The sequence below is a fragment of the Elephas maximus genome, chromosome 17 (assembly GCF_024166365.1).
Source record: "Elephas maximus indicus isolate mEleMax1 chromosome 17, mEleMax1 primary haplotype, whole genome shotgun sequence".
NCBI classification, from domain to species: Eukaryota; Metazoa; Chordata; class Mammalia; order Proboscidea; family Elephantidae; genus Elephas; species Elephas maximus.
This window is the reverse complement of record NC_064835.1, coordinates 85,861,368-85,889,133: the sequence shown is the minus strand read 5'-3', so window position 1 is coordinate 85,889,133 and position 27,766 is coordinate 85,861,368. Positions and strand designations below refer to the sequence as shown.

The following is a 27,766-nucleotide window of genomic DNA, read 5'->3' as shown; positions in this document are numbered from 1 at the left end:
ACAGGAAATTGGAATTAAATTAATGAGGCAAGATGAAAGCCAAGAAGGTAATCTGCTCAGACGTTACACTGAGAAACGGTCTTTCAATTCATCCCTTAAATTCAGACCAGAATCTCAAAGACTGGTCTCTGATTACAAAGGCTCACTATGTTATGAGTAGCGTCCCTCAACAACAAAGCTGTTGCACAAAACTTGTGCATCTTAGAGTCCAGTCCTGCACAACCCCATTAAATTGTAACCAGATTTTATTTGCCGAGCAAATGCTAATGCCGTTTTATGTTAATGGATAGTACCACGAAAAGCACGTAGGTATTACAATGCTGGAACATTTAAAGATGAAATATAGGGTAACTTACAAAACTGTCTGTTGCAAACATGTCAGCCATGAGGGCTTCCAGCTCTTACCGCCCATCTTCACAGAACTCAGTTATAATTTCTCCCTTGGTTAAGTGAATTTTGCAACAACACACAGATTTATTAGGTCCCAAGATTAAAATGCTCTGAGTCGGAATAAAAAAATAATTACACTTTAGAACAGTGCAATATTCAAATGATTTGAAAGTTGTCACCTCAGCAAAAATGAGAGGGGAGAAAAAGAAGGTAAGGATGAAGCTGAGTAACTGCAGACATAAAACCGCTATGAGTTCAAGTACATAAACGCATGACCAGGCACTTCCAAATCATAAACACATGGGAACAGGAAACCTCCCTTTCACAGCAAAATGCCTGAGTGGTTCCATTAATGAGCCAGAGGGACTTCATTTAATAAGACTGCCTTGTGGTTATGAGAGACGGCTCTGGTACCACAGTGCCTTCATTAAAACTCCAGCTCTAACACTATCTGTGTGACCTTGGACGAGTTGGATTGAAGGTCTCTGTGCCTCAGTTTCTTTATTTGTGAAATGGGGATGATAGCAGTGCCTACCTCGTGGGGACCTGTGAAGGGTCAATGAGTAAACACATACAAGGAACTGTGAATAGTTCCTCACACACAGTAAGTATTCAATAAACATCAGCTTTTCATTATTTGGTAGTTGCTATTATATACATGGAAACCCTGGTGGCGTACTGGTTAAGAGCTACGGCTGCTAACCAAAAGCTTAGCAGTTCGAATCCACCAGGCGCTCCTTGGAAGCTCTATGGGGCAGTTCTACTCTGTCCTACAGGGTCACTATGAGTCGGAGTCAACTTGACAGCAACGGGTTTGGTTTTTTTGGTACTGTTTTTTTTTATATACAGATAGCCCTGGTGGCACAGTGGCTGAAGTGCTTGGCTACTAACCAAAAGGTTGGCAATTTGAACCCACCAACCACTCCTTTGGAGAAAGATGTCGAGGTCTGCTTCTGTAAAGATTTACAGCCTTGGAAACCCTATGGGGCAGTTCTACTCTGTCCTACAGGGTCGCTGTGAGCTGGGGTAGTGGGTTTGGTTTTTGGTTTGTTGTATATAGAATTTATCGTAAATGAAACAGGAACTGAATGGAAACTCTAGCCTTTCCCACAAGAGGTCTTTAAACTCACTGACTCGTTTTCTCATCTGGATTCTGCCCCCACCCCTTCACAGAAATAGCACTTACTAGTTGACCTACAGCCTTTGTGTTCCAAATCCATTGGGTGGTTTTCATTCTCATCTTCCTTGTCCTCTCAGAAACATACAACACTGTTGACCTTGCAACTCTCTTTCCTTAGATCCTAGGACCTTTCGTTTTCATGATTTTCCCTCAACTTCTCTGGCCACGCCCTCTCACTTTAATTTGTCAGTGGATCTTCCTCTCCCTGACCTTTAAAAAATGTTGGAATTTAGGATCTCATTGCTGCTTGGTCTCTAGTCTGGCCCCAGGCCAGTTTACCCATTTCCGTGGTTTTATTACCAATTACATGTTGATTAATCCAAAATGTTGGTCTGTATCTGAGCTTCAGACCCATGTACTTAGCCACACTTTTCATATTTACTTGAACGTCTCAAAAGCACTTCAAACTCGACATGTCCAAAAATTGATTTATGATTTCCTCCCTCCCTCCCAAATCTAGCATCTCCCCCAGTGTCCCCCATCTCGGCAAGGGGACCACCACTCACCTCTCACGCAGGCTTCTCCAACAGCCTTTCACCCATTCTGGCCTCTTCCATTCTTCCTCTCCCCCATCCCCTGCCCCCTCCATCTCCACCCCCCATCCCTTTTCCATAACAGCCAGAGTGTTCACTCCCTCCTCAAAATCCTTCACTGGTCCCCAGTGCTTATAGGATCTTGAACATGGCTTAGAAGGCACACCATTAACTGGCTCCTTCTTACCTCTCCTGTCTGCCTGCTTCTGCCGGTTCTCTAGCCACTCTGGCCTTCACTGTCCTCCCTTTGGGGCTTTCAACAGGCCAGACTTTCTCACATCCTCTGCTCAGAACTCTCGCCATTCTTCTCCTTTACCTGGTTGATTCCTATTCATCCTCCAACTATCAGTTCAAATGTCACTTCCTCAGAGAAGCTGTTCTTAACCCAAAACTAGGTCACGTGTCCTATCGTAAGCGCTCATAACATCCTGAGTACTTATACCGTTAACACGGTACATTTATTTCTTATTTTTCAAAATCTACTATCTATCTCTTCCAGCAGACTGTCTGTTCCAATACAGCAAGGGACCATGTCTGTGGGGCCCACCATAGTACTCCTAATACCTCCCACACAGAAAGGGCATTCTAATACTTGTTAAGTGAACACCTAAGTTTTAACCCTTTTAAGGCATTTTTTCATGACCCTCCTCTTCCTCTACAACAAGAGAGAATCATACCTTCAACACGATGGCTGCATGTAGCAAGTCCCTCTGGTGACCCTGACAGCATTGTATTTCCCCGGACTCGTCACAAGGGGAGAGAAACTGACAAAGAAAATCCGGTTCCATGAAGACTACCCATGGAACCCTGGCACTAAAATGGCCAATACATGATTTGTAGCAAATGGAATTTGTTTGTGAGTCATCTAAATGATATTCACCAACTTCCTTTAGAGGATCTTTCTCTCTCATTCATTTATTCATTCAACGAAATTACCAACTTCTAAATTCCAGATACTGGGGCCACAGTCTGGGAGGAATACTGACGTGTGACAGATACACGATGAATACAACAGAAAAGGAGCACTGTGCTTGTGTTTTGAGGAAAAGACACGCTGAGGATAAGAGGGGAAGGTGATCTTGGAGACGGCTGATGTAAGTCAGAGAATAGCCATAAACATTCCAGGCAAAGTTTGGAACTCTAGAAGCTCCCCAAATATGAACTATTAATAATAACACCTTAGGCTGAGAAGACAGAAGAAGAATTGATGCCTTTGAGTTGTGGTGTTGGCAAAGAATGTTGAATATACCAGGGACTGCTAGAAGAATGAACAAATCTGTCTTGGAAGAAGTACAGCTAGAATGCTCCTTAGAAGCCAGAATGGAGAGACTTTGTCTCATGTACTTTGGACATGTTATCAGGAAGGAACAGTCCCTGGAGAAGGACATCATGCTTGGTAAAGTAGAGGGTAAGTGAAAGAGAGGAAGACCCTCAATGAGATAGACTGACACAATGGCTGCAACAATGGGCTCTAACATGGCAACAATTGTGAGGATGGCGCAGGACCGGGCAGTGTTCCATTCTGTTGTACACAGGATTGCTATGAATCGGAACTGACTCAACAGCACCTAACAACAAGCTGAGACATGGGGAGAGGGAGTAAAAGGCTCAATTTGACACTAATAGTACCACCATGATCACTACTTCCTCCAACGGTTTCCTAGCTCCGCTCCTGGACCACCTCCTCCAGGACTGTAAGAAGACTGGATAGTGAAGAGCTCAGATGTTTGATAACAGCATCTCCACTGCCATCTGGCACGTGGGTGGGAACTTCAACTTTGCATATGCATCTAAATCATTGATCTTCTCGGTCCCGGTCTTCCCTTCATCCCATGCCTGCCCCACCTGAGTTTTAATTTGAGGTGGGTTGTGATGGTGGAAGTACCAGTGGTGCAGGGTTGTGGTCACTGTTGTTACTGTTGTTGGGTTATTAGGAGTCAAGATTGTGGGAAGGTAGGAGTGGGCTGAGGAGTTTGAGCCTGAAGAGCAAGACAGTTCTGATCACATAAGTAGAAGCCTGGTAGTTCCACAGTTCTCAAGGCCTAGATTCACTGGCTTGGTGGGAGGAAAACAGAAAGAACAAAAGAACAAACAGCTTCTATAAGTTCATCCTGTGTCCTGGGTATCATACTCTGGGGCTCTTTTTTTTTTTCTTTTTAAATAAATAAAGCTATAAAGTCTTGACTGGAGCATTCAGTTTTCTTTTCATAGAATTTCACTTTACCTAAATAAACTATATCCTTTTGGTGAGGATATTACTCAACCCCTCATTCAAACTTCAAGCCCCGCTTGGAGAATGGAAAAGAAAAAAAGATTCTTCCATGTCCTTAGAAGGGCCAAGAAACGAAAAGACAGAGCAGGATTTTTCTAAGTATCAAAACCAAAGAAAGGGATTTGATACACTCTAGTATTGTCATTTTGCAGACAAAACACCATTAGCAATTAAAGGAAGATGGCTTAAAAATGGAATATTTCGAGCACTAACACAAAAGAATGTGGAAAGAGAAAAAAAAAGATTATATCAGCATCTTAACACTATCTGTTGCATAATCTAAAGCAAAACCCTAGAACAGAGATGATACAGCTATAAAACACAATATGTATTTATTTAGCATAAACTTAAATGCCAGAAATGAAGCAACCTGCTTTGACAATTGTTTTCTATGTAAATCTCTGCCAGAAAAAAAAAAAATCATTATGGATTTAACAAATCAAGCTTCAATTAATTATTATGGTCAACTTGAGACTTAAAAGATTTATTTAATAAAATAATACTTCCTGGGGGTGGGGGAGGGGAAGACCCTGCCTTTGAGAAAAGCTTGATTGTTAATGTAGAATTTTCAGCCAAATAATGATATTACTATAATTCACTAGCAATTCAAGAAAAAATGTATGGGGTGTTCAAAAGTTAGGAACATATGTAAATAAAGTTTTTGTTTTTTCAGTTTTACAAGGAATTGACATGCCATCTGGTCTAATTTGTTTTGGTGTTTTGCCCAGTGTAATATCAACTTTCTGATCAATGTAAATTATTAGAAAAATATGAGTGAAGAGGAAATATGAGTTAAAGACGACACCCTGATTATAAGTTTGAATACTCAAGAAAACACCAATGTGGCAGAGAAGCCCACCCTAAATTAATCTGGGCATGAGACTGGTTCACAGAGGAAATCCAGGTAAGAAATGCCAGTGATGAAAAGAGCAGGCAATAAAGAGAGTAATAGGGAAAATAATAATATGCAAAACAATACAGAAATAAATTTTCAGACACTGAGCATTCTCTCCTTGCCAGAGTGCTTCTGATCCTAATTAAGTTTAGGAGAAAAATAACAAGGCAACCCCTGCCTGACTTACAAAGTACGGACCATTAAAGGATGCTTTTAAATCCATGGGTGATAAATGGGGACATCCACATGTGAACACGGCCATATTTTTCATCTAAATTCTCTTCTCCATCTTCCAACAGATCGCTTTAATACAGAGGTGTCTCAGCCTCTACAAAGACCCCAGCATGGGCTGCGGCTCAACCGGCTGTCTCCAGGATCTCTCAAAGAAGCAGTTTTGTCAAGTGCCACTTAGGCAACTTATGTGATTATCCTCAGAAAAGGTAAACATCAAGCAACGAACAATGGTTCACGTTTATAATGCATTCACAGGTGAAATGGATACGCCCAATGAATTGATAAGTTAAAAAGAATATCCTTACCCGGATTATTTCTTCAACACAGCTGTTGCTTTCTCCAGCTCTACTCTCCTGAAAGCAAAGAAAAAACAAATTGAGCCTAACAGCATAGATTAGTGGTTACAGAGAGAACAGGCAGGGATGGCAATAGGTGAGCTTCCAAGTTAGTGAGGAACAGCTTGGTGCAGTTCTAGACTGATGGAATGCTAAACGGGAACTTATTAATAGCCTCTTTTTCCCTTAATGGAATCTGAGGACTCTGGCTCACTGCTGGGACAGTCTTGGGATTCAGGCTCCCATTGTGGCTATCATCGTGACTACCGCTCCTTCTTACCCCACCATTGCTGCACTTTGGACAGGCCAGCCTGAACCCACACATGCCCCCAGATGCTCTGCTCTGGGGTCCCCCAGCCACACGGACTCTAAGCACAGACCGTGGCCTGCAGGTGTGAGTTCCATCAAAATATGGCAACCATGGCCTCTGCTGCAAAAGTGGACCCGGCTTCGCGTTCCAGTTGACCCACAGAATATGTACAGCGGCCTGAAGAGTGAAATAGTTGTGATTGCTTAAGCCAATGCCTGGTAATTCCACAGCCCTAGAAGCCTAGATTCACTGGTTTGCTGGGACAAAAACAGAAAAAAGGGAACATCCTCCAAAAGTTCATACAACGTCCTGGGTATCATACTCCAGGGCCACTTCATCTGTCACTCACACGGCAACCCAATTCTGTGGAGACGTAAAGGAACATAGAGGTTTGGTGGCTTCAGGCCCCAGCCCACTCTGGGGAGCACTTTCAGTTCCAGAGACGCTGTTTAGTAGTTGCTCGTTTTGTAGCCCAGAGCTCAGGCGGTGGTTTTGTGGGGACACAAAAGCATTGTTGGCAGGCAGAGATTTTTATCTGTGGTCTCCCAAAGATAACTTTTCTTGGCCCTGTAATTCGAGGTCATTGACCACAACTCTGTGACGTCCCAGAACGAGGGTTCCTTCACCAGGTCTTTTCAAACCGACATTGCTTTCTTCCTCCTAATTCCCCAATAACCAGGAATGCTCTCTGTACCTGTCTTAGTCATCTAGTGCTGCTGTAACAGAAATACCACAAGTGGGTAGCTTTAACAAAGAGAAGTTTATCGTCTCACAGTCCAGCGAGCTAGAAATCCAAATTCGGGGTGTCAGCTCCAGGAGAAGGCTTTCTCTCTCTGTCAGCTCTGGAGGAAGGTCCTTATCATCAGCCTTCCCTTGATCCGGGAGCATCTCAGTGCAGGAACCTCAGGTCCAAAGGACGTACTCTGCTCCTGGCGCTGCTTTCTTGGTGGTACGAGGTCCCCATGTCTCTCTGCTTGCTTCTCTCTTTTATATCTCAAAAGAGATTGGCTTAAGATACTATCTGATCTTATAGATCTCATCAGTATAACTGCCACTAATCCAACTCATTACATCATAATGATAGGATTTACAACATACAGGGAAATCACATCAGATGACAAAATTGTAGACAATCATACAATACTGGGAATCATGACATAGCCAAGTTGACAGATATTTTGGGGGGACAGAATTCAATCCATGACAGCACCTTTCCCGGCTTTCCTAGTTAATCCCAAGTCATCCTTCAGATCACAACGTGAGCATTACTTCCTTGGAGCAGCTTTCCTTGGCCCTGCAGTGCTCTCTCCCAGCACCCTTTCCTTCTTCAAGGCACTCGCCACAACTGTAATTCAATAATTAACTCTTCAACAATACCTCCGCCCTGTAGAGCATTGACTCCATGAATTCCAAAGCTCCGTGTCTTTCAGCACTGTGTTGCACACAGTACTGAGTGTATGCAATAAATACTTGTTGGTGCATAATGCATGAAGAAATGAATGAGTCCATTGCCTGTAGTTCTCAGGAATGTGAAGCCTAGCAGAATCAACTCTGGGGCTTTTAAATAGTAAAAGGCTGTACCTTCTCCACCCTTTAGTTTACGCCACTCCTATTACTCCTTTTTCTGCTAGTAGAACATTCTGCTTGAAATATTCTACAGGATGAAGGAAGGTGAGACCTGAAAAGATCCCACATATGACTGAGACCTTCCCATACCTAGAAATAGAGGATTTGTCCAAGTCTCCCTACAGGGCCCAGAAAATATACATGACTTGTTACTTTTATACAATAACAGAGCCAAGACCAAACACAAGTCTCATTCCTGTACATTTTCTGTCCTAGAAGCGTTCCCCAGTCCTCTCAAGGGCTATGCTCGAGATATATCCGCTCATTTAGCAAACATGAGCTTTTCTGTTTGTCAAAGGTATTTCATTACCAGGGTTTCTGTAAGTTTTATATAATTTGGGAACTTTGTGTATATGGGGGGGGAGGTAAAATCCATATAACATAAAATTGACTATTTTCAAGTATACTTGAAAATACTTTAGTGACATTAAGTATGTGTACAACATTGTGCAAACATGACTATTTATTCCAGAAATTTTTCATTACCCCAAATGGAAATCATGTATACATTAAGCTGCCACCCCCATTATTCCCTACCCCCAACCTCTGGCAACCACTGATCGGCTTTCTGTCTCTATGGATTGCCTCTTCTGGATATTTACATAAGTGAAATCATACAGTATGTGGTGTCTTGTCTCTGGCCTCTTGCACTTAGCCTAATGTTTCCGTGTTGTGGCATGTATCAGCACATTATCCCTTTATATGGCTGAATAATACTTCCTTGTGTGGATATACCACCTTTTGCTTATCCATTCATTGGTTGAGGGACATCTGGGTTGTTTCCATCTTTCGCTGTTGTGATAGTGCTTCTAGGAAGCGTATAAGTTTTTGTTTGAACACCTGTTTTCAATTCTTTTGGGTCTATGCCTGGGACTAGGACTGCTGAGTTATACGGTGATTCTATTTTTAACTTATGGAGGAACTGCCAAACTGTTTTTCATAGTAGCTGAACCATTGTACGTTCCCATCAGTAATGTACGAAGGTTATAATTTCTTCACATCCTCACCAACACTTGTTATTATGGCCATTCCGTGGGTGTGAAGTGGTGTGATAGTGTGGTTTTGATTTGCATTTTCCTACGGAATCAACTTGATGGCAATGGGTTTGATTTGTTTGTCTTTAGTGACTAATGGCACGATCATCTTTTCATGTGCTTGTTGGCCATTTGTATATCCTCTTTGGAGAAATGTCTATTTGAATCCTTTGCCCATTTTTAAATTCGTTTGTTTGACTTTTTGTTGTTAAGTTGTAAGAGTTTTTGGCATAGTCTGGATACTAGACCCTTATCAGATACACAGTTTGCAAACTTTTTTCCATTTTGTGGGTTATCTTTTCACTTTCTTGCTAGTGTCCTTTTATGGACCAAACATTTTAATTTTGATTAAGTCCGACTTATCTATTATTCCTTCTGTTGCTTGCGCTTTTGGTGTCATATCTAAGAAACCACTGCCAAATTCAAGATCATAAAGATTTACCCTTATGCTTTCTTCTAAAAATTTTTAAGTTTTTATCTCTTATATTTAGGTCTTTGATACAATAATTTGGGAAATTTTAAGCGAAGTTTATTTTCTTATCAATTATTCGATAACTTATAGTTAAAATATGAATATTTATCTTTGTGTAACTTATTCCATTCTAGTTTCATTATTAAAAGATGAAAAACAAAGCATTAGGCATGGCCACTGTTGCTAATAGTGCTTGAACATAACATACGTGTCTCTCCTTACAAATCAAGGAAAAGAGTGGTAAATAACAGTATCAGGAGATACAAATGCTTTTGCTAATATTTCAGTGCCCTTTTTCATACACTCATCCCTCCTCCTGTTTTCCTAATAGACGCTCTAGTTTGGCAACACACAACTTATACGCCCCAACTCCCATTCCCAGTGTCTTACTCCAGGATTGCTCTGCAAACTTCACCATGCTGACACTCCAATTCAGCTGAATCTGAGAGCTCTTCTGGAACCTAACCCCACACCTGTGCCCTTTCAAGGGCAGCCTAGAACCATCACGACAGCTGTATGATAAAGCCTTGGTCAGTCCAGGGTTTGATGGTCCCTTGGAATGAACTCCTTCAGCTTTCAGTGTTCAGCAGAATGTGTGGTTTCAACTGGAAAATATATCCTCAAACCCACGACAATTTCTCTTACCCTACATCCAATTCCCAACCCATCCCTACTGTATAACATGCTGACAGAGCACGTGCTAAATTCTTGATGTATTTTCTTTTTTCCATCTTAAAAAAAATTAATCAATAAAAACTTGACCTCATATTTTCATGGTGGAATTACCCAGGTACAGCTACATACATACTAAAAAAAAAAAAAAAAACATACATACTAGATTCTGTAAATTAAACCTTGGGGTTTGATTCTTAAAGCTAAACTCCTCTCAATATTAATTCATTTGAAGTGATTTATACAAATGACAGGTTCCCTTTATGACTACCTCTCCCTATAACCCTATACATTTCTAATACCCTATCCTGATAAGGGGGTGCATTGAAGGAGAAAAGCAGGCTAGATTCTCTGTTAAATACTTCCCTTGTTAGTACAGATGGGGTACATAGGATTACTAAGTTGGGTCATCCTGACCACAGCACCAATCATGAGCCTTGAGGTCTGGGCACAACTAGGTCATTCCCTATTATGAATGCCCCTTCTAAAGCTGATGAAGTTCCGGAAGTGAGGCCAAGACAAGGGACTTCCAACAATAGGCTCAGGAAGTCCCGGCCTTATATTACAGCACAAGTAGTCTCTGGCGGAAGAAAATCTTGGGTCTGCTCCGGAACATTTCTGACTCCTAGAAACCCAAGACGGGTACTACCCTGATTTAAGTCTCCAAGATCCCATCTGGATGGGGGTTGATCCATGGGGCACAGTATCATAGAATGTTTCAATTGGAAGGAACTTGGAGGTCATTTCAAGCCAACCGAATGACTTTAACAGACAGAGAAACCATGGCCCATAGAGGTAGAAAGGCTTTGTCCAAAATCGCTCTGGCCACAAGAGGCAGTCAAGTCAAAACTCACATTTCTTCAGTACCAGTTCAGTGAAACTCCTACTATCTCGTGCAGTCTCCCTACACTCAATGCTGTTACCCTAAGCTCAACGCTAGGAATGGCTCAGGCTGAGGTGACTTTAATGCTTAAAGAGGAAAAATAAAAGAATTCAGATAATATTTGTGAAAGTTTCCTCCTTCACTCCCATGCTGCCAATTATCTAACACTTAGTCACTCTGTCTTTCATTCACTAACCTCTAACGTTCCCTGCGCAGACCAAAGGGGGTGGAGATGGGAGAAGAAGTGGGAAGAGCGGGTCAAAGCTACCATCCCTCCAGGGTATTAACAAGAAAGAAAGAAGGATTTGTGACCTCAAAAACTGGAGAATGGAATTCCCCCTCGACTTATCTAAATACACAAAAGGTGATGGATGGGTAGGCAGGGTGCTGAGGACAGTGGTGGCTCAGTAGTAGAATTCTAGCCTTCCACGTAGGAGACCCAGGTTCGGTTCCCAGCCAATATACCTTGTGTGTAGCCATCACCCGTCTGTCAGTGGGGGCTTGTGTGTTGCTATGACGCTGAACAGGTTTCAGCAGAGCTTCCAGTCTGAGATGGACTAAGAAGAAAGGCCGGGCAATCTACTTCCAAAAATCACCAATGAAAACCCTCTGGACCACAAATCGATAATGGTGATGGCCTAGGACCGGGCAGTGTTTTGTTCTACTGTTCCACAGGGTCACCATAAGTCAGGGCCACCTTGAGGGCAGGGAACAATAACAACAAAGTGGGTAGGGCACGGGGGGACTGGAGGGTCTTTGGTCTCCTTGAGCTCTTTCTCAAATCTGGTTTCGGCTGCAGTCGTATACGCTCTGATTATATTTACGTTTTAAAAACTGTCAATGTTTATGAACAAGGTTTGAAACATGCCTGTAATTTATATCTCCAAATTTGTGTTTGTATTTTTCACAATAAAGTTATTGGTTTCCTTGGAAAGGCACCTATCGAGAAGGAAGTCTGAACAATGTAAATTTTAATTACTCTGTATTTTTTTTGAAGGTTTGTAGCTGTTGTTTCATGCTGAGTTGCTGAGCTGTTGTTCCGTATTTACCCGGCTTTGATGAACCCACCTCGTTTTCCTATCGCTGCATTTTGAAATCTGTCTTAACAGTCTCACCTCATTGAACTTCCAACTAAACTTCAGTTAAAAGCTAGCAACCCCAGCTGTTTCCACCTCTGCACAGCCTTGCCTCTCACTGTCTCTTCTCGCGTAACTGCTTTTCCCAAATCCTACCACTTAAATATCCACACCACACACTCTGCCAGAGAAACCTAAGGAGCTAAGCTGTGGGGAAGGACAGCTCAAGGAAGAGCCAGCAGCAACCTATCAGTGAAAGCAAAGGCCCTAATTATCATGTCAAGCACAGAGCAGTGGAGGCAGCAAGGCTTAGGAAAAAGGCTGTATCAAAATCAGAGGGAAATGGCACCTCACTGCAGAGGAAACGAAGCTACACACTTCTATTCTTCAAAAATAGTTTAACTCTTCATCAGACATTTCATTCTCAAATATTACTAGTTTAAAGTACAATGCTTTGTTTGATCGCAAACACTCAAAGGGCCCACAAGCATTTATAAATTGTTTTTCACATAGACACTTAAATACATCCATGTCGCTGTTGTCGTTGGGTGCCATCAAGTTGATTCCGACTCATAGCGACCTTACAGGACAGAGTAGAACTGCCCCATAGGATTTCCAAGGAGCGCCTGGTGGATTCAAACTGCTCACCTTTTGCTTAGCTCTTAACCACTGCATCACCAGAGCTCCAATGCACCACCAAGGCTCCTTAAATATTTCCATAGAAGTATTTAAAAATAAATCATACTATTCTTGATTTACAGGGAAAAAAACTGAGATACAAAGAAATTAGGTGTGACATTCAAAGCCACAGAAGCAGATCCTTAGATTAAGGATCTAGGCCCAAATTCAGGGAACAATGTAATTTATATGAAGTCTCATCCCTACAACTGTGTTCCCCAGCCTCTCCTTTGGGGGCTGGGTCATCCTTGTGGACAAGGAGACAGGCAGCCAGTTCTATCTCAAATTCTGCCTGTCTTACATCTAACCTAATGTCTTGGTCATCTAGTGCTGCTATAACAGAAATACAAGTGGATGGCTTTAAGGAAGAGAAATTCATTCTCTCACTGTCTAATAGGCTACAAGTCCAGACTCAGGGCATCGCCTCCAGGGGAAGGCTTTCTCTCTCTGTGGCTCTGGAGGAAGGTCCTTGTCATCAGTCTTCCCTTGGTCTGGGAGCATCTCAGTGCAGGAACCTCAGGTCCAAATGATGCGCTCTGCTCCCAGCACTGCTTTCTTGGTGGTATGAGGTTCCCATGTCTCTCCGCTTGCTTCTCTCTTTTACATCTCAAAAGAGACTGGCTTAAGACACTATCTAGTCTTGTAGACCTCATCAATGTAACTGCCGCTAATCCATCTCATTCCATCATAGTGATGGAATTTACAGCACACAGGGAAATCACAGCAGATGATAAAATGGTGGACAGTCATACAAGGGAATCATGACCCAGCCAAGTTGACAGATATTTTGGGGGGACACAATTCAGTCCATGACACCTAACACCTCCCCTTCCAAGGGCCACACTCTGCTCCCGATCACCCAAGCTGGACACCCAGCATCAACGCTGACCAGTCCCTCTCCTCATCCCTCGAGTCTGCAAAGCCCGTGTTCACCTTTTACCGTGCCTCTCATACCACTGTTTCCTTTCTGCTCCTACTGCCAACCAACATTATTTAGACATAAAAATACTGAGAGGAACAAATAAGCAAAAAGAATTTTTAGAAGCATGAGTAAAGGTATATTATAAAAGTACAAACAAAATGCTGATGGTGGCAATATTAATATCAAATAAAGGACACTTCATAACAAGAATATTATATGAATTGGAGAGTGTGGGCATTAATAGAGCATCAAAATATGGCACGCCAGGAAAAAGACAGAAGAATAGAATTACTATGGTTGGAAATCTTTAATCCACCCCTATTTTTTCTAAGCAATAATATACATACACACAAAACACTATAACAGAGATAAGACTTTCAACAACAAAATTAAATAAGGCTAAATTAGTAGAGATATTAAACTGAAAAAATCTCTACTTTTCAGTAGAGACAGTTACTAAAGTCATCATATACTGCGTAGCAAAAAAACTTCAAAAAATGCCAAAAAGTAGTTATGATACATCCCAGACTCTTTAACCACAAAGCATTCAAAACTATTAAAGTATGAATTAAACATAGTGTAGAATATAAAAATTCCTTAGAAATTTTGGAATAAGCAAAACCACACATTTACAAATTACTCTTTGTATTTACAAAGATATATGATTAAAATACTGCCAAACATTTTTTGAAATATGAAAAAAACACTCAAAATATCAAGAAAAATAAATGAGGAATAATTTTTTTTTTTAAATGAGGAATAATCTTAACAAGAAATGTTTAAGACTTACATAAAAAAAAAAAAACAGAATTCTACTAAAAGACACAAAAAGTAATGAAAGGGATGTGGCTAGATGTTTCAAACACCTCCTAACACTACTATCGTATAACATAAAGTCAAATAAATATATAGAGAGGAACAAACCACAAGCAACATTAACTTTTTAATATGATTTTACTGTATTAACAAATACTATGCTAATTTGAAAAGTACAAGTTGAGAAAAATGTTGATGGCTACTATTTACTTGTATTAGTAGATTTTAGAAGTCTTTACAGTAGATACACTATCTCTCATTTATGTGTTTTCTTAACAGTTCCTAGCAGAGTACTTGGTACAACATAGTAGGCACTTGTTATGGATTGAATTATGTCCCCCAAATATGTGTGTCAACTTGCTTAGGCCATGATTCCCAGTATTGTGTGACTTGTCCACCATTTTGTCATCTGATGTGATTTTCCTATGCGTTTTAAATCCTACCTCTATGATGTTAATGAGGCAGGATTAGAGGCAGTTATGTTAATGAGGGAAGACTCAAATCTATACGATTAGGTTGTTTCTTGAGTCAATCTCTTTTGAGATATGAAAGAGAAAAGCCAACAGAGAGGCTGAGGGACCTCATACTACCAAGAAATATGTGCCTGGAGAACAGCGCATCCTTTGGACCTGGGGTCCCTGTCCTGAGAAGCTCCTAGGCCAGAGGAAGATTGACGACAAGGACCTTTTCCCCAGGGCTGACAGAGAGAGAAAGCCTTCCTCTGGAAGTGGGCCCCTGAATGTGGACTTCTAGCCTCCTAAACTATGAGAGAATAAACTTCTGTTTGTTAAAGCCCTCCCCTTGTGGTATTTCTGTTATAGCAGCACTAGATGACTAACACAGCACTCAGTGAAGTTTATTGAATGAATGAATAAATAAATGGTCAACGTACTAAAAAAAAGATTTTATAAGCAATGAGGCTGCTCATCTATATAACAAAGGAAAAAAAAATTCACCAGAGCTACCTTAAAGGCAAATTCTAGAAAATCAAAATTTATTTACTTAATTAAAATTAAGCTTATAGACACTACTACAGAGACTATTAGCTAGTTACCTGTCATCTCTAATCCCAACCTTGGAAGCTATGAATTATAGAACAAGTATTCACCTTCTATCAACACGCAATATTATTACGGAGTTAATACTCAATTTTCTATCAGATTCTTAGACACAGAACAAGGTCTTTCAATTATGATTACTATTTTATAACAAAAATTAGTGATCTCAATCAGAGCTTGTAATTAAAAGTGCATTTGTTCTTCAGAAAATTAAGTAGTCATGCACTGACCTTGTCAAAAGCCTATCGATGCCATACAGAGATTAGAATCTTACATAATACTGATCACTAATTGACAGTGAGTGCTTTTCCACAGGATCATGTCCCAGTAAAGTGCCCCCGTACTGTCTGCTGGGGTCATCTCCCACACTGTCCAGCCAATGCTGCATAATGTTACTACACAACAGTGATAATGAACACGCGCTTCCCGCCTGTAATCTGACATTGATAAGAACACTCCAAAACCTCCACGTTTTCTCATCCTAACTGTGCGGACTTTGTTTTTGGCACCAAGGAGATCACGTGGGCTCAGGCAGGAGTAACGATGTGACGTTATTTAACCCTCACAAGACAGGCTGGTTTCACTGACACTTCTGAAATGTGGCATTTCCTTTTTAACATTTTCCTGAGTCTTACCCACCCCTCCACCATCTATTTCTGGTATGTTATCATAGCAAGGAGCCCTGGTGGCACACTGGTTAAGCATTCACCTGCTAACCAAAAGGTCGGCCACTTGAATTCACCATTCACTCCTTGCAAATTCTAACGGGCAGTTCTACTCTGTCCTTTAAGGTCGCTATGAATCGGAATCGACTTGACAGCAATGGGTACTTACATGGCTTGCTAATAGGACGTCACCCATAACATTTCCTTTTTCTCCTAAGTGATGGAGGAAACATATAGGAAAACCTCACTTGATTATCATTTATAGGCAGGAACATGGTTTTCTCTTTGAATTCTTTGGAAGCTCAAAAGCTTCCAAAAATGGGGAGAGTAATCCAATGTGGCTGAAGAAATTAACCAATTAAAGACGCTCTGAACACCTGTAATTTGTAGGGAAGATAATTTGTTTTTAAACCTGGGGAGAAATGAAAAAGTGGTGTTATGTATTTGATAATACTCTATTTGGCACATTCTATTAATTTTACTTCAGCATTTTGCTAAAAGACATAAAGGGCATTCACAAATACCCCTTTATACATCAGATTTTTCAAGGATGGTTTACCTCCATTTATCATCTGACCCCCGCCCCCAGCAGGAACTCAGGTCTGCCTGACCCCAGAACAGAGCTTATTTTGGGTACCCAACATCAACTGTTTCTAGGTTTGCTTTCTGCGGAGTTATACTATAAACAGATGCTGAAAAGATAAATCCAGCTGTAATCAGCTGGAGGAGAAAGTTTACCTGGGAGGTGGGAGTAAGTAGTCCTGGAAAATGTGGATGAGAAACTGGTACATATTTTTCTTGGCTTGTGAGACTTTTTTAAGCTTCAGCATTTTATATTTTTATGTCTACCTACAAAGGCATATTTAAAGGGATTCTCTCCACCACCCCTCCACCCTTTGTTTTTTTTTTTTTAATTTGTGAACATTTGCAGCACTTTTATTCTTGACTCTGCCAGTGTGGCTCTACCATTACTCCTATAAAATATTTACAAAATATCGAGAGAAGAGCTGTTACAGCGGTAATGGATTTTACCTTTTCCTTTATATTCCTATAAAATTATCAGTTCCTTCAAAAAAACAGCCTCTGCGACCCAGTGCAAGGCAAAGGGAGTTTGTTTGCTTGTTGAACTTGGGGTACCTGGGGTTGAACCTGGCTATTAATCCAAGCATTAATCAGGACAAGCCTCTCCTATCAGGACAAGTCTCCAATGCCCTTGGTAGTGCCTCCTGACACTGAATTCCCATGTAAAACATCATCAAATTAAGCAATCCTCTAAAGATCTTCGCCAGGCAACTCAGGAAGGGAAGAGACACTTCAGCTCCCTATGTCCCTTCTGTTAAGAGACCAGAACTGTTTCCCACAGCTCTTCCTCCAGGTAGAGTGGAGCAACCTCAATGCCTCTGGGGGGCCTGATGAGAAAAAAATCCTATCATTTTTATCTGTTATGTATGCTTTCTGTGATGCTTTCAAATCATCTATGTAGAAGTCACTATTATGTTTGCTACTATAATACTTTTTACACTGTTATAATGCTTTCTAAGGAGCCCTGGTAGCGGTGGTTAAGTGCTCGGCTGCTGACCGAAAGGTCAACGGTTTGAACCCACCAGCTGCCCTGTGGGAGAAAGATGTGGTGGTCTGCTTCTGTAAAGATTACAGCCTTGGAAACCCTATGGGGAAGTTCCACTCTGTCCTATAGGGTCAGCATGAGCTGGAATCGACTCAAAAGCAACAGGTGTATGATGATTTCTATAATACTTTTAAACAACTACATATAAGTCACTTATAATGTGAGGCTTTCAGTAGAAAATCTCTGAACTTAGAAACAGAAACATGTATACTTCTTTGATGCTCTCTAACCATTAACTGTAAGTTGTTAGAAACTATAAGTCATTAGAAAGTTGTTTTACCCTTGGGAACAGGTAATGGAACTATGATAAACAACCTTCCTAAGATAGCTGTGCACCTGCACACTGTGATAAAGATTTGTAACATTAATCAAACCTCTGTAATTAGCCTTGAGACATAAATATGCCATACAACAATTCCCTTAATTGGCAATAAAACGTACTTATCTTGGTTAAACATGGCAGCTCCTAATCTCTATCTTGTGAAGTCAAGATAAAGAAATTGTATATAAACCCTCGATTTCTGCTCACTTGTTGGAGAACAAGACAGTGGCGGCAAGAGTTCTCTCTGACTCACTTCCTCTGAAGACTGAAAGGCTGCTGAGATACTACCCACCACAACTGACCTCAAACCCTAGTAACAAGAACCTACTCTGAGTTCCAGAGGTGGTCAAGTCCTCCTGAGACCACTAGTTAAAGGTAAAAGCCAAGTCTAAAGATTTGAACTCTAATCATTGAACTAACATTGTATTCTGATTCTCCCATGCTAAATGAATGTCTTGAAGTCTTACTTGCATGCCTTGCCATGACTACCTTGCAATAAACTAGTTTATGCATGAAAAATCTGAGCATTTATTTATTTTTAAAATAAAATCCTCTAGGACAGTATCACAAAACTCATGGAGTTGCAATCCAAAGGGAAAAAAGAAGTTCTATAAAATCAAAAGGTTGATAAAAATAACACATTTTAAATATGCTGAGATTATTATGGTTAAGATTCTATTTGGACAGAATGTAGACCTTTTCTCTAGAATGCTGTCAAACACCATGTGTAAGATATTCCAAACACGGGGAACAATTGGGAGGAAACCATTTGTGTAGGTAACTTTTGGGTTTTACAACCTTGGGCTTACTTGGCTTTTCGCAAGAGATTGTTTTATTACAGAATTGATGATAAGGCAAATTTGTTGTCAAGAATACCCCTTTCCAGTGTAACACATTCTAACTGTATTTCTTGAAAAAAAATTAAAAGCTTGAAATTTAGTTAAAACACACCCAATATTAAATGCTGTTTATATTATCATTTGATGAAAAATGCCATTCTGGGATAAATATCAACAAGAAGTCAAATTAAGTCAGAAAGTGTGAATGAAAATTAGTCAAGGTTATTTTCTATCTAATACCATAGCAGAAAAGCCTAAAGGAAAAGCAAAAAACATTAAAAATAGAAAAATCATTTATCTCTCAACCTTCGTTCCAAAATAATACCAAATAACATGCTATGTTTGATTATGGACACAATTTCTAGCAGTGAAAATAGATGATTCTTAGAAATGACTTCCTTTAGGCTGTAGAAAAAAAGACACCCAGAAACTCACCAGGAATAACGGAATAAATGATACAGAGCTTTTAATAATGTAACATGCAACAAAAGGGAGTACATAAAAAATCCAGGCGGTAGTCTAAAGAGTAAGACTAGGAGGAGGCTGCCCACTGCCTAGGTAGATGGTATCATGTGGAATTGTACAAAATCAACAGATGACAGGAAAAAAAAAAAAGCACGATTTGCCTTCTATCTTTACACCAAGAACCGTCTTTCAAGTTAGAAGGAGTAGAACAAAAGTGGGTAGGTGGGAATTCAAACCCCAGTTAGGCGGCAATACTGAGAGAATGCTTTTAACCACAACATGTTGTACTTAGTATCATTGAAAGAACTTGCTGATGTGATCACGGAACCAGTATCTTAAAGAAACCATAGAGATGCCAGGAAAACACAAATGCTCTAACTTTTTCTAAAGTAGAACCCAAAACTACAGACATCTAAGTTTGTTGCAGGTCCTAACAATCTCGCCCAGTGCTGCCATTTGTCACACGTGTCCCCCCGGGGAAAGTTACCTAAATTCTCTGAACCTCAGCTTTCTCATTTGTAAAGTAGGTATAAGAAAAAATAAATAAATAAAATCCATTGCCGTTGAGTCGATTCCGACTCATAGCAACCTTCTAGGACAGAGAAGAATTGCCCTATAGGGTTTCCAAGCAGCAGCTGGTGGATTTGAGCTGCCAACCTTTTGGTTAGCAGGCAAACGCTTAATCACTGTGCCACCAGGGCTCCTCGCTATAAGTAACGTACCAGACCTCTATAACTCTGTATAATGTTTTGTATTTGGGTACTTTATTAAACTTAGCAGCTAACACAGAGACCACTGACATTAGCAAAGGAACTTAAGTTCTTCCAATCTGCTTCTGTTAAGATTACAGCCAAAAAAGCCCTATGGAGCAGCTCTACTGTGACATGTGGCATCACCATGAGGAGTCAGAGTCGACTCAATAGTTTTGTTTTCTTTTTTGGTATGAGTTATTTGTGAAGAAAATCTCTACAAAGAATAAAAAGAACGCTCTAAAAGTACCAATATTACAGTATGAAAATAAGTTATTATAGCATTCTATAAATTAAGTAGATTAATTGGGTAGATTTGAGAGCTTTTAATGAACTATGATAAATCAATAAAAGTCTTCAACATGAAAATCTATTACAACCCTGTTTACATTATTTAACTTCAAGCATTTCAGTTCTGTGTACTTCTAATTAGCAAGCTAGGAAAGATGCCATCCACAGGAACCGAACGAGAACTGTGTATAATGATAATATGTAGGCATTCTCTCAGAGAGAAAGATTTACAGGGCTACAGGTCGCAGCAAACCCAGGGTTAAACTCATTATTGATGAAAATAGTACACTTAGGCAGTATCTGTTTTACTTTTAACCCTGCAATGAAAAGACTTCCCTTAGAAGATACATCATAAATGATGCTTCATACGAAAACAAGAAAGATTTTCCGAAGCAAGATAGCAAGTACAGGGAGTCTATGACATTCCATAAATACGCCAGACATGACGAATCCCACTTCTACTGGTAATAATGAAACTCCAGCTGCCGGCTTTCATGTCCTCTTCTTTCTGGTTTCTAAATCATGCTCGGTAGAGGGTCAGCGAAAAAGAGGAAGACCCTCAACAAGATGGATTGACACAGTGGCTGCCACAATGGGCTCAACCATAATAGTGATAGTGAAGATGGTAAAGGACTGGGCAGTGTTTTTTTCGGTTGTACACAGGGTCTTGATCAGTCGGAACTGACTCAACGGCACGTAACAACAAGAGCAAACTTTACTCACACAGACGTTTTACAAAAAATATTTTATGCATTGTGAAGGCCATGAAATTTTTTTACTTCTCATTCCTGCTTTGTACATTGTGAAGGCCAGGAAAACATTCTTTTTCATTCCTGCCTTTGGGCTGGAGTTTGCTTCTACAGAACTTTATCATCTACTCTGAGCGCTGCTGGAGGCTCCCATCAGCTTGCCAGAGGCAAAATCTAGGCTCAGAGGTGGGAAATATAAAGACTTTTGCTTTTTAGGTCTTTTTGTTATTCTGGCTTTAGAAAATCAAAGATTTCATTCAACAGAGATGAAGCTCCTGCCCCCTTCCACTGAAGCTTTAATCTCTATAAAGACCTACTCAGTGAAGCTTAAAATGTGTTCTAGACACATGGTTGTAGCAACACAAGTGTGTTTTCACCTCCCACTGTACCTCTAAGCTGATAGATGTAACTTAGGTTACTGTACCAACAAATATGGAGCCCTGGTGGTGCAGTGCTTAAGAGCTCAGGCTGCTAACCAAAAGGTCACCAGTTCAAATCCACCAGCTGCTGCTCCTTGGAAACCCCATGAGGCAGTTCTACTCTGTCCTACAGGGTCACTGTGAGTAGGAATCGACTCGACAGCAACGGGATTTTGTTCTATGCAGATGCTTAAGACTCAACAAATCTTAGACATTAGTCTGAGGTCATGGAAGCACTTAACACAGGTCACAGGCAGGGAACAGCAATGATCAAGGGTAAACCCCAATAAACACAGACCAGGATCCCAGCAGTCGGGCATGATCTAGACTGTAAACCACCCACCTTTTGCACCAAGCAGGTACCCGACAAGTCCTCATAAAAAAAAAAAAAAAAGAATCTTAATAGAGGTATTTCATCATCATGTGCCTTTAAAAGGAAAGGCCCATGGTCAGCTTTGATCAATACAGCCTCTCCTGCTTCCTGGGTCTTTTCAATCTGTTAAGCAAGAAAATGTCTTTCTCGTTGGCACTAATCCCATCACGCCCCAAATAAAAAATGAAGTCTCCAAGGGACTCCCTGTTTAATATTCACGCAGACAGTTTTTAGAAAAAAAAAAAAAAAAAATCCAAAGACATGATGATTCTCAGGAGAATACCCCTGGAGAAACTACCTTGAATACATACCTGGCACAGTCAGTAAGATCCTCTCACAGTAGCATTATATCATTGTATCTGTATCACAAAGGTATAGCGTGTACTTTCAGTCCTTTGGGTAAGAGGGGCTGTTTGAGATAAGACCGTATACTAATAATAAAAAATAATAATAATAGTAGGTATAAAAAAAAAAAACAAAAAACCCACTGCTGTCGAGTCGATTTCGACTCATAGCAACCCTATAGGGAAGAGCAGAACTGCCCCATAGAGTTTCTAAGGAGCGCCTGGTAGATTCGAACTGCTGACCTTTTGCTTGGCAGCCACAGCACTTAACCACTACGCCACCAGGGTTTCCAATAGTAGGTATAAAAACTAAAAATATCACAACGTAAAATTGAAACGCAGCAGCAGTGTGCAATCGCAATCTCTATCCCAGGCCCAGGACCCTGGAGAGAGCCGATTCACGCTTTCATACGGCCATTCTGAAAAGGTAGAGAAAAAATCACAGGTTTCTGAGAAGGAATTTTGCGAATAACATGGCAGTATCGCAGAATGCAAATGTAAGTGCTGCCGAACCATCTGTTAAATATTACAGCAACATGGGGGAAAGGCTCTGAAAGAAATGATGTTTGAAATCATTAAAAAAATAACATGTCAAGTTTAAAATACTCAAGAATCTTAAAGCCAGCATCAACACATTCAGCAACCATATGGCCCTACAGCAGGTTAAAAAAAAAAAAATTCACCCTGCTTGCATTTTCTCCTTCAACCTGATGGTTTCTAAAACATATTTCCTTTTCTCATTTGAGTACCCTTTTTTCTTAGTGGATCCCTTGGTGTTTACAGCTTCTTCAATTATACCAATAATCATAATACTCATTTACCTGTTTCTGAAGTAAGGGACATGGGAGTGTAGACAATTAAGGGTCAACTGTTCCAGAAAAAGGAACACAGAAGCGACATATATAACTTGCTGAACACATCTTTCAGGTGTGCTGATTTATCTGTACTGATCTCACAGCCTCAGTAATAACAGCTAACTCCACTGAGTCTCATAATTTTCCAGGAACTCTGCTAAGTGCTTTCCATTCATCGTATCAATTAATCTTCACAATTTTACCAAGTAGATGCCGTTATCATCCACATTTTTTAGATGAGGAACGCCTCAAGGTTGTACAGCTAGCATGTGACAGGGCCAGACATAATCCAAACCCAACCGCATGGGACCACGTCTGCGTTCTTATGTGTTAAAACATGTAACAGCTCAGTGTTCAGATGTTCGTGTGGACAAATCTGAGTGACTTCTCAAGGTAAGAAATGGGCAGCGTATGCCTGTGAGCAGAGCCAGCTCCCTGTCTCCTTAAGAACATCTTGGAGAAGGGGCTTAAACTCAATTCTAAAGAACAGAGATAGTAACCAAAAGAAAAACTCTGCCAGAAACAGAACACAGAACTCACAGAGCTGAGAAGCCAGGAAGAAACTGGGGAAATTGAACGAGTTCATACCTTCAGTAAGGTTTTAGAAAAAAGGAATTAAAGAGGATTAAGATCTTTTTTTTTTTAAGATCAGAAAAACTCACTCTTCCCCCCATAAATTAGATTTTTCAAAACCCAAAAATCGAAAACCACTGCCACTGAGTCGATTCCAACTCATAGTGGCCCCATAGGGTTTCCAAGGCTGCACTTCTTTGTGGAAGCAGACCGCCACATCTTTTGCCCTCGGAGCTGCTGGTGGTTTCGAACCACCAAACTTTCAGTTAGCAGTCGATCACTTTAACCCCCAGGGCTTCTTAGACTTCTCAAACTTAAGCCTAATTTTTAAAATGACATTTTGAAAGTCCGCATTACATTACCATTAACACATGATACGCCCTACTGCATAACCAAAAAGAAACCAAGGAGAAACTACTTTTTCTCAATCATAGAAACAGTTTCTGTTGACATCCCTTTTCAGCAACCGTCCAAGAATAGGCGAATTGCACCTAACACAGTGGCTGAAAGGTACTGCAGAGATGGGTGTCTGGCAAATCAAGTAAAGAAGTTGCGATTAATATTTCGAACTGTGAAATAGAGAAGCAACCTGAAGCCCACTGGTCATGTTATACAGGCAGTCCCTGGGTTACGAATGTCCGTACTAACCTGTAGTTATAAGCCAATCCCCGTAAAACCTATTAAAAACTGGAGGTATATACAATGATTCATAATAACAAACGGACGCTACTTTGTGTTGCTCACCAAAACACATTATTATTATTATTATTATTACTGTCTCATTATGTTAAACATGTTTTAGTGTATCTGGAAACATTTCTTTAATGTTTTTTATGCATAGAAAGGTACACTATATAATAAATACTAACATAAGCACTTGACTAATTGATGTTAGATACGTATAGAGTCACTATGAGTTGAAATCGACCCGACAGCCATGGGTTACGGGTACCTAACTGTTTTACTTATAAATTCAACTTAAAGACAGATTTAGGAAGAGAACTCATTTGTAATCCAGGACCGCTGGCTGTTCATAACTCATCTCATGAGCCAATCCCAACGTCTGACAAAAATTTATAAAGGTCTAGATAATTACGAATTGATAATGGAAATCCCTGGGGTTTCAAATGAATTAAAAACCTAGTTTCATTTGACTTAACGTTCCACAGTGTCCTGTGGATACAGTGGGAACATAATACATGCTTATTGATTAGCAGTATGAATTCATATCTAAAAATCAATATTACCTCAAACGTTCACAGTCTGGCACATAAATTTTAAATGCTAAAGTTGTTTTTGTATCTTGACCATAAAGAGACTTTCTAAAATAAAGCTTATCTCAACAACTTGATGAATAGTTTAGGACGAACCTGTAGGAAGTTAGGCAATAAGAACATCTGCCCAACACTCAAGTTCTCTAAGTGTAGAGATATAAATGAAATTATATGGGTGACATCTAGCTCAAGTGGCATAACACAGTTTAAAAAGAAAATGTTCTACATCCTACTTTGGTGAGTAGCGTCTGGAGTCTTAAAAGCTTGAAAGCAGCCATCTAAGGTACTCCACTGGTCCCAAGCCGTCTGGAGCAAGGGAGAATGAAGAAAATAAAAAACACAAGGGAAAGATTAGTCCAGAGGATTAATGAACCACAACTACCATAGCCTCGACCAGCCTGAGTCCAACACAACTAGATGGTGCTTGGCTACCACCACTGACTGCTCTGACAGGGATCACAACAGAAGGTCCTGGACAGAGCTGGAGAAAAACGGAGAACAAAATTCTAACTCACAAAAAAAGACCAGACTTACTGGTCTGACTGCGAAACCCTGAGAGTGTGGCCCCTGGACATCCTTATAATTCAGTACTGAAGTCAAGCCTGAGGTTCGCCCTTTAGCCAAAGATTAGACGGTCCCATAAAACAAAACAAGACTAAAAGGGCACCCTAGCCCAGGGGCAAGGACAAGAAAGCAGGTAGGGACAGGGAAGCTGGTAATGGGGAACCCAAGGTCAAGAAGGAGAGTGTTGACATGTTGTGGGGTTGGCAGCCAATGTCACAAAACAATATGTATATTGTTTAATAAGAAATTAATTTGCTCTGTAAATCTTCATCCAAAGCACAATAAAAAATAAAATCATAACTGTAACCATATCAAATGCAAAACCATAGAGGGAGTAGAAGTGCACTGTAGCCACTGATTTCCAAAAATCTGCAAAGCTACATTGCTCTTTGGTTGCGTCTACAAATCAGCCAGCAAAGGAGCTACTGACACATATGGCCACGGGCATGGGTCTCAGCGCTGGAAGCTACCTGGTCTTCTAAAGCACCTTACCAAAGCTTTTATTTCACGTTCACCTGTCTATTGCTTCTAAGCATTGATTTTTACCTCCTGACTGGCCCGCAATTTTGAGTGTCTTAAGAAAACCTTCAAATTCCTCATGGTCAAACAACAAAAGAGAAGAATAAATGAAAAGAACAACAAAATTTGGGTGAAATGATTCAGCAGGACACGCAGTTGTGGAGTTACAAACCTACTACCGAAAAAAATCTATATAAGCAAATCCACATGTACACATAAATGTTAACGACGCTTACAGCCTTCTATCACTGTTCCCTTTTGTTCCCTAATTCAAGACCTGGTAAATCCCTGGCCTATAGTGGCATTTTACTTTTGCAGATGTCAAAGATTAGTAATTAGAGTGTAGTTGCCTGTTGCTAGAACTTGGTCCATTCCGTCTCCCATTAATGGGGAGTTCTTATGAGCAGGATGCTGAGGCTTAGGGATCCAGAAATGAAACTGAACAAGGCATTTTACAATATTACAAAAAAATTTAAATGAAAGTTAGGAAATAGACCTGCATATATGTGGTCAATTGCTTTTTGATGGAGGTAATTTGTCAAAAAGTAATTCAGTGAGGAAACGATAATCTTTTCAACAAATGGTGCTGGAACAACTGAATAGCCACATTCAAACAGATACACACTGACCCCTGCCTCACACCGCATACACAAATCATCTCAGTGTGGATTGCAGACCTACACAAGAGCTAAAACACAAAATCTCAAGAAGAGAACATAGGAGAAACTCATAATGATCTTGGTTTATGCAAATATCTCTCAAATACAGCACAAAAAGCACAAACTACACTAGAAACAACATAAATTAGGCTTAGCTGAAATTAAAAACTTTTCTCTTCAAAAGGCCCTGCTGAATTGAAGATATCAAGGACCAAGAGTTTACTTCTGAGGTGAAAAAAGTGTTCTAAAACTGGTTGTAGGGATGGGTGCCCAACTCTGAATATACTAAAAGCCATTGAATTGCACACATTAAATGAGTGAACTACATGTTATATGAGTTATATCTCAATAAAGCTGTTACAAAAAAATGAAGAGAAGCAACAGTCTTGGAGACAATATTTGCAAGACATGTATTTGACAGCAGACATATAACTGAAATAAAAAGAACTCTCTATTAATAATAAACAAACAGTTCAAAAAATGGGCAAAAACACAATGATGGGGTATGTCAGAGGGATACAGGAGACAACTGACAGAGCTCCTAAAAGCCAAAGCTGAAGAATTTGGGCAAGAGAATAAAGTAGTACTGGATGATAACTCAAGTATAAAATAAATATTTACAAGTCCATACAAATATAAAACTAATTTTTTTTTTTAATGGGCAAAGATTTGAAGAACTATCAACATTTAGGAATATTTTAAATTTTAGGAATATGACATTGGAACACACACATACGTACAAATCCCCGCTTGGACTAGATCAACTGTCTCAAGAGGATGGGGCAAACTCCCATGTACCATTGCAGGAAATACATGGAAGAGTAAGACAAATAAAGTCACAGCTTTCTGGCTGCAGGTCTAAGAAGAGGAGCCCCAGGAAACCAGAAAGTAGCAGGGAGATTGTGGAGATAAAGGAGGAGATTGGCAAATTGGCCCCATAAACTTTGTTATGATCTCCTGGACTCACCTCTGAACTGCACGTGCTTAGATCTAACTCTAAACAGCATACCACAGACTTTGCGATCTGAAAGTCCGTAGGATAGACTACTACTCACATACCGGTCTGGATCCTGGAAGGTGCACATAAGGAGCCG

At 40.3% G+C, this 27,766-nt stretch overlaps 1 protein-coding gene across 15 annotated transcripts in view; it reads right to left on the bottom strand.

Moving 5' to 3' along the window:
- The window catches only part of AFF3 (ALF transcription elongation factor 3), a 685,346-nt gene that overhangs the window by 342,093 nt on the left and 315,487 nt on the right, over window positions 1-27,766 (bottom strand). For all 15 annotated transcript variants that reach the window (XM_049856158.1, XM_049856156.1, XM_049856165.1 and 12 more), the window contains one exon: window positions 5,810-5,857. In XM_049856158.1, the coding sequence (XP_049712115.1) occupies window positions 5,810-5,857 (48 nt within the window). The remainder of the gene's footprint in view (window positions 1-5,809; window positions 5,858-27,766) is intronic.